Source organism: Blastomyces dermatitidis, assembly GCF_000003525.1.
Source record: "Blastomyces dermatitidis ER-3 genomic scaffold supercont1.4, whole genome shotgun sequence".
In the NCBI taxonomy this organism is placed as follows: domain Eukaryota; kingdom Fungi; phylum Ascomycota; class Eurotiomycetes; order Onygenales; family Ajellomycetaceae; genus Blastomyces; species Blastomyces dermatitidis.
In genome coordinates, this window is record NW_025544777.1 from 6,477,462 (window position 1) to 6,486,121 (window position 8,660).

The 8,660-nt window shown below is 30.5% G+C and overlaps 1 protein-coding gene across 1 annotated transcript; it reads right to left on the bottom strand.

Moving 5' to 3' along the window:
* Positions 1 to 1,929: 1,929 nt before the first annotated feature.
* Positions 1,930 to 2,166, bottom strand: BDCG_17001 (uncharacterized protein; the record flags this gene model as incomplete). Its single annotated transcript, XM_045426172.1, has 1 exon — positions 1,930 to 2,166. A coding segment is annotated over one exon (237 nt), but the record flags the coding sequence as incomplete, so codon positions are not given.
* Positions 2,167 to 8,660: the final 6,494 nt, after the last annotated feature.

Sequence of the window (8,660 nt, forward strand, 5' to 3'; positions counted from 1 at the left end):
TAGTCATCTCATATGTTGAACTTCATCATATTTTAACATTCTGTATCATATTCAGTGATGTGACTGATTTATTTATTTGTTGAATATCATGAAATCATTGTTATTGTTTAGAAGAGATACAAATCACATTAGCAATGTTTCAAATCTATGATATTTAAATTATTAGTCAATCTATTCAAAATTAACAGTAGTATTATCAAAAAGCATTATCAAAAAGCAATATCAAAAAGTGTTGTCAAAAAACATTATCTTTTGTAAAGTGAATGCAAAAGTTACTTGAGTAATTACTTTCATCTCATTCTCATCTCAAGAATCAGTCATCTCATTATTCTTTATCTCAATGTTAAGATTCTTTATCAGTATTTGTATTACAAGTTGAACCACATGAGCAATGCAGAGAATATGACCTTGTTTATCATTCCAGGAATACAAAGTCAATTTTTGCTTCAAGCTCTTCATTATAATGTAGTTATTCACAGCATTGTCAGTTGTAATTATAAGAAGACTGAGACTAATATCTCAATAGTTATTTTTAATCACAGTCATTAATATCTCTGTTATATAATCCTCAGTATGACTACTGATCAATGATTCAAATTCAATTAATGTCTCTTAATAAGTTCAGTTCTCATCAATGTAATAACATGTAACTTTTATAAATGCAAGATTGTTTGTACTAGTTCATGCATTCACTGTGAGAGACACTCTTCAATGATTCTTCAACTCTGATTCTAGATGTTGTATATTGACTTTGTAGTGTGTCTTGAGATTGAACTGAAGACAGGATTGATGTAAAATATGAAGATTTGAATTAAGCATTTGAAGAAGTGTTCAGAATTCAGGGTTTTCAATTGATTGAAGAGAAAGATTCAGAGATATACATATACAAAGTAATTGTTCATGAAAGTTATCAGATGAGAGTTGTGAAATCAGAGTACTGGTACAGAGTCATTTTCACATAATTTCCTTCAAATTAGAAAGTTAGCATTATCAAAAATTGTTACCTGGTAGAGCAACTTACCAGCTCAGTAGTAATTTTCTGATTATTTTTCTTTTATTGTCTGCATTCTGATGACTTCAGATGTTGAAAAATTCCTTCAGAGTCATGATCAGTTCATGATGAATATTTCTGAATAAAGTTGCAGTGATTATAGTAAAGAGATAACTCTTCAGTAATCTGCAATGCAACCTGTTGATAATTATTTCATAGTTCATCTCAATGTTTATGTTGAGTTTTCCATAAATTTCATGACCTGGAATCAGATGTGAAGAATGAAATGATTATTCATCATGATTGAAAGAGAGCATTCTGTATTGAATTGTAAACAACATAGACTTTGTGATTCACAGTGATTTCTTGAAGAGTTTGTGAATCTTCAATAGAAGTAAAAGAAGTGAAAGAAGTGAATTCAGAAGACATGATAATAATTTAAGAAAGATGACAATTTATTTTCAATAACTGATCACTGATGTGTGTAAGAAGAATTAATATAAGAGAAAATAATCTTGTTTCTTAGCTTAGTTATAATTTTAGTACTAACTCAGATTGAATATCATTGATGTATAAAAGTAAATAAACAATCTTGATTAATCTCTGTTATATTTCTTGAAATATATTAATATTGTGAAAGAGAGTGTTATCAAATTACATTATCAGATGATATCATTAAAAATATATTAATATTATGAATATCAATGTTGAAAAAATGTTGATACTTATACATTATAGTGATTTATGAATCATGATAGTTAAATATATATATATATATATATCATTTCTGACTTGATTACAACTTGTACAATAATTTTTGAAAACTCAAAATCAATTTTAATTATTAATAATTAAAAACTTAAACTTATAACTAACTAATATAAAAAGAAAAAAATCTACTTCTTCTCTTTCTCATTCTTCTTATCATTCTTTATAATTCACTTCTCATTCTTCTTCTTCTTCTTCTTCTTCTTCTTCTTCTTCTTCTCATCTGAGGTGATAATCATCTCAAAATCTCTCTTCACTGCCTTCTCAGAGAAGGGTTCCTGCTGCTCTCTCTCAGCCAGGTCAATCTGTATCTCAAAATCCTGCATTTTCTGGTCTGCTGTCTCAGATTCCATTTCAGTGATAAGCAGATTAACATACTCAGAGAGCAGAGCTGCCTTCTCAATGTTCTGAATTATGAAGCACATTCAAGACCTGAACAAGGCCTCAATCCCCTTCTTCTCTGTCAGCTTCTGCTAATCAATTAGAGAACAGAAGTATTATCAAAAATTATTATCTCTTAATAAAAACTTATCAGTTTTGACTTCTTTGTCTCTCACTTTAATATCTTCTTAATCTTCTTCTGCTGCTGCTTATTTACAGTAACACTCTTCTTCTCTCTCTCTCTCTTCATCTTGGTCTCAAATCATTCTCAGAACTTCTTCTGGTCTCACTGCTACTGCATGAGACTCTTCACTGTCTTCTTTTTCAATCTCTCACAGGTGATATCATCTGCATTATTTCTATACTTAGTTCAGTCTAAATCTATCAGAAGTGTTACTTAAAATCATTATCATTCTACTCTCTTACAGAGCCTCTTCAAGGCATCATAATATGTCTTATAATCTGTCTCTCTGTGCTTGAACACCTTCTTCTCCTCTCTCTTCAATCTGTGACAGTGCTCACGCGCCTTGATGATCCGCAGAACCGCAGAATATTTGAAGAAGAATGACATGATTGATTTTGATGAGTGTTGAGAGAGAGTAGAGACAGGCAATGATATAATAATGATGATGATGATGATGATGATGATGATAATGATGATAATGATAATGATGATAGTGATGATGATGATAATGATGATGATGATAATAATGATGATGATAATGATGATGATGATAATGATGATAATAATGAAAGAGAAAGTGCATTGAAATATATTATTAACTTATCAAATATAAAGAGACAAAGAAACTATTAACAGCTTTCAGAGATGTACAGAAATGACTACAGTATTACATAGTAACATTATCTTCATTCAATGCATGCACTATTGATATTCTTTGTATGCATTTATCATATAATCTATATCAGAGATACATGTAGAAAACAGATCTTTGTTGCTAGAGAGAATGATTGCAGCAATTCTCTGTTTTCATATTATAAAGATAAGTTATTCTCATTTCTTTCTTCTCTCTTTTCTCTTCTTCTTCAATTCATCACTAAGTTCAAGCTGGTATGAAAACTATTAAAACACTCATAGAAACCCTTAAATTGAAGAGTATAAACTAATCAAATTTTAAATGCAGATGAATTAAAATAATTTAATAATACTAATTATTCATTTCTCTCTCAATAAAACAACAGTTGTGTCTTCCTCCTCCTTCTAACAAAACATGGCTCGTGAAAAGCAAGTACCATGTCAGGTCATAATAATCAACACAGCCTCAGCATGCAGGACTGCATACACACAGTGCATGCTGAACTGAGAGACTGTATGAGTTGTAAACTGACAGCAGCATCTCAGAGAGAGCTGTGCAGCATGAGAAAGCTGCAATTCTCAGTCACATGCACAGAGAGTGAATCACTGCAGTAAGTGCATGTGTATTGTATGAAAGTAATGCTTTTTGATAATGCTCAGTCTCTGATATCATGAAAATAGAGTCTCTCTGTGAGATCTGTTTTTATCAGAAGTTGAGAAATCTTATATTTCTCAAGGCCATCTTCGCGCGCCTTGTTCATGAAATTGATGAGAAGAATCATCAATTCCAGCATTCTGCTCTTGATGTTATTCAAGTGACAGCAGAGTTCACCCTGATCACACTTTTTAAGTGTATATTTTCTAATTATTCACATTTATATAGATATATACTGATTATTTGTTAAATGATGTTAAGACAATGACTCATTGTAACTGTGTTACTCTCACTGTGAGAGATACACAGTTGATAATGAATATTATAAAGACTCTGAAGAGTGAGTATTTTGAGAATGCTGTGACTCTGTGACCTTGATTTTTTTTGTTTTTATTTTTTATTTTTTTCTTTTTCTTTTCTTTTTTTTTTTTTTTAATGTGATTTTTTCTTGTATTTGTTTTGTTTTTTGTTTTTTATTTTTTTTTGTATTTTATATTTTTTTCATAATTAAAATTATATGAATTATAATCTGTGTTCAGAAAAGTAATGATATTTAATAACACTCTCTATTGAATTTTCAACAAATAAGCACTATGTTATGATATTATGTAAGTGAGAAGTAATTTCATAATCTCATTTAGTGTCATTCTCAATAATGAGATCAGAATGAAAATGTGACTAAGAATTCAAACATATTCTTTATTCAGAACTAGATTTTTATTTGAAAAGTGAATCTGAGATCTTTAATATTTGAAATAATGTGATTTGAAATCAATGTAATGAACACAAACTATGATCAGAAGTAATGCTTTTAGACAATATGATAACTGTAAAGTTTGATTCTGATTTCAGACACAGTCACACGGTCAGTCTAGTCACTGATTTCTGACATTTTAAAATAATACTTATTTATCATCTCTTTATAGAGAGTTCTGAGTCTGTTATTTCTCTATTATATATTAACACTATGTATCAACCAGTTTTAATTTCATGAAGATACTTTATATAATGTAATTAAATGTATCAGTCAGACTGTTTAATATCACAGTATTTTTAACATCTTTCTTAAATTAGAAGATTGTCTTATTAACACAGCTATTCAGTTTATAAAGATTGAATTTCAATCTTTTATCAAGATTAGAATTTCATGTGACTGTATAAGCTATTAATATAATAACAGAATGATTGTTAACATTCTGTAATTAATTTATAAAGAATCTCTGTTAACAGAGTTTTTTCAGTTATAGTTCAAGTTCTAGAACTCTTTACTTTCTCTTATTCATCTCTGTTATATATACGCGATCACGAGTTATTCATACGTGTAACTCACGCGTTATTCACGCGTTCACACACATATAAATATATTATATATGTAACTCTCAGTATGTCTGTGTATTCTGAGAACTGCTTATCTTTTCTAATTTTTTCTCTTTCTTCTTCTAACTATTCTACTTAGAGAAATTAACTATCTTTTATATTTCTGATAATCTAATATAATAATAATAGTATATCTACATAATAATCTCAGTTAAGAATATTTTAGTTAAGATACTACTGTAACTGTTATTACAAGATCACTTTAAAGTTTATAACAGATACTGTGAAAAGATTAAGTACTTACTAATATGAAATAATATGTTAAAACTAATCACTGTAATATCAAGATCTAGCTTTCACTATTAAAAAAAGTTAATTTAATCAGAAATTCTCTGTCTGTTATTTATCTTCTGTGAGAAAGAACTTACTTTAAAATAACTCAATATCTGTAATATCTCTATTAGTCAATAGTACAAAGTTTCTCTATATCAATCATCTCTTAACAGAATGTTAGAGAATTAAGAGAGAAGTCACTCTGTATCTCTCTTCTCCTTTTCTGTTATAAGTGATTTAAAATCTTTTATAGACTTATCAGATAAGATCTTCTCTACAGTAAGTAAGAGTAAACAAGCTCAATCTGCCTTCTCAGTCTATTCAAAGACATAGTTTAAAATTGATACTGCTTTTATACTGCTATACTATATGTTCTTTAAGAATAAAAAACTACAACAACTCATAGACATAGTCTCTATCACTGACTTTAAGTGAGTCAAGGTCATATTCACTCTGAAAGAAGACTCATTCAGAATCACTACTCTGATAAGAGTAAGAGAACAATTCAAAAGCTCAATGATATCTTATAGATCTATCAGCTGATTTACTGACTGAGTTGTTAAATTCTGTAGAGGTTTAAACCAAGCTGATGACAAGTCTATGTCATTTGACTTGAATAATAACTATCAGTAAGAGACTCTTCAGATACAGCAGCTAGATTCTCTGTTTTTCAATCATGATAATATGCAATCAGATTTCAGATCAGTGAACAAGGTTTCAGATAATCTTAACACTCAATCAGACAAGCCTCAGCAATTTATAGTAGTCTCAATATATTCAACTATTAATAACTGAGTTCAAAAGGCCTTCTTTCACCTCAATTTCAATGCCACTCATTGAGTGCCTGATATCAACACTAATTCTCATATGTTATTTACACACCTCATCAATTCCCTGAACGCTCAGGCTCAAATGCAAGGATATCAGAATATGAATCACAGTATAAATAATCCTGAGCATCATCAGATTGAGAAATATGAAAATTATGCCATCAGAAACACTACATAAGAATCACTGTGTAAATCTCATAATATTCAGCCTCTCTCTAGTGAGTTATTCTCTTCATTCAGTTCTTCATTAGATGAAGAAAGACATCATCATGATAAACACTTCACACACTATTAGTATCACAAGAGCTGTTACTCTTATCAACAAACCTTGACTAGAGACTATCAGCATCATAAAGAACACTATTCTGTTAGACTCAAATCAGAAGATATTATGATATTTAACTCTGAGAAAACTGAAGTTCACATATTCATTCTTCACTTTCAACAAATTGCAAACATATACAGTGAACAAGCAGTGCTCACAATTCTCTCTCAATGTCTTTGTGAGAAAGTCCTTGAATGACTTATAGGTTTAGAACTGAATACAGTTCAAGAAATGAATGACAGCATGTATCTTTGAGAAACTGAACTGCTCAAGCAATTCAGAAGATTATGATAACAAGTAATACAAGAAACACTACATCTGTGCTACTATTTCATCATCAGACACATGCTTTCAATTTCATTCTATTTAACTCACAAAATCACTCTCCTGTGTGAAGCTGAGATTAATAATTAAATTCAGTTAGTTCAGTATCTTTATAATGATCTTGAAGCACAGCTGCAAGTAACCTGTTTCATAGATGAATTTGCAGACAATTTTTCCTCACTCAATGAATTTTGTTGAAAAGTTAAGAATCAAGAAGCTGCTAGTTTCAAACTGTGATCTCTGCAACAACAGGCTCTCTGATTGTCTTTCAGGTTCTATAAAAATAAGAAAGTCAATCTCAAATATGATATCAAGTTCAGAACATCTAATACTCCGGATTCTCCTCAGATCTCTGATAGAATCAAGCTGACTAAGACTTATGATCAGTTATAACAGTCAGCAGCTAGATTCAACAATCAGAATAGTTGCTGTCAGAACCTCAACTATAGAAATCAACAAGATGCCTGGTCTAAACTCTGCAATGATCAAACCTATTATACAGTCTCAGAAAATAATAACTTGATGCAGGAAAACAAGAAATCTACATTGATCTCTGATATCTCTGATGAAAGTCTGTCTGCTGATGAAGTGACATCAGAATCAAAAAACAATTAATTGATCTTGAACATTATTTTTCCTTTGTCAATACACTTAATATTCTTTCAAATTCAGATATTAATTCATTTAATGTGTATTGCATACTGAAGTTTTCTTGTTCTTCTACTCACTCTCTTGCTGCTATTATGTTAGATGAACATGAGTTATATTTTTCATCAATTCAAGATACAGGCTTCAGCTTATTCTTGATTGACAAACAGCTGCTTATCACATGATTCCCAGCTTCATCACTTAATTCTAATTCTAATGACATTAAAATTTTCATTCATGAAATATCAGACAAATCAGTCTTGTCAATTAAGTATATCATCATTCTCATTTGATATGATCAATCACATCAGAATTCTTCTGTGACTTCACACTCACTGATCTATGTCATTTTCCATGTAGTTGAGACTCTTTCACCTCAGATGATAATTGGCATTGATATCATAAGAAAAATGAACATGAAAATTCATCTCAGCTATTCAGATTCTATTTAATTTAACATAGACAGTACACTTATCATTATATCAATTATGAGATCTTCCACCCTCTGTCTCTCTGTATCTCGCTCGCGAAAGATTTCAGTACAAACTGCTCATATCATAATAATATCACCAGGTTATGAAGTTCTACTTACAGTTCATCACCATGCTGTTCCAGCCTCTTCATCACATTGACTATATTTAGAACTCACGTGCATCTGCTAATCAGGCACTTGCATCACTTCAGTCAGAGACATTATCACAAATCTCACAATTGACTCTGTCTCAGTTGCAAATCTCAGAATACTGTCTGTCAAGCTCTCTACCTGATCTATAATCAGTCACATTCATTTCTTATCTCACTTCACACCTGTTATCATCTATACAATCACCTCAATCACTAATTCAACTTCTTCAAAATCTCTCTCAAAAATTAACAATTCATCTATCAAATTAATAACATCAGATAGTGACTCAGATGACTCATCAAGCTTGCTCTTTCAGCTTAATCACACTTCAGACAGTGATGATTTTCACTCAGACATTTCTGCTGAGTTCAGACTCAAATATCATCAAAAAATCTTCCAGCTACTCTCTCAACTTAAGAAGCTTTTTTCCCTCACACTTGGTCAAGTTAAGAACTTTCAAATGCTCATTCCTTTCATTGATGAAACTGATATAAAAGGTCTCAAACAAAGCCTGTTCAATATCTCTGCCTGTCATTACATAGTCATGAACAACATACTAGATGAGCTTCATTGTGAGAGAAGAACAGAAAAAGTTTCTCTACATCACTCATTTCCTGCAGCTTTACTGGCATTTATTGTGTGATGC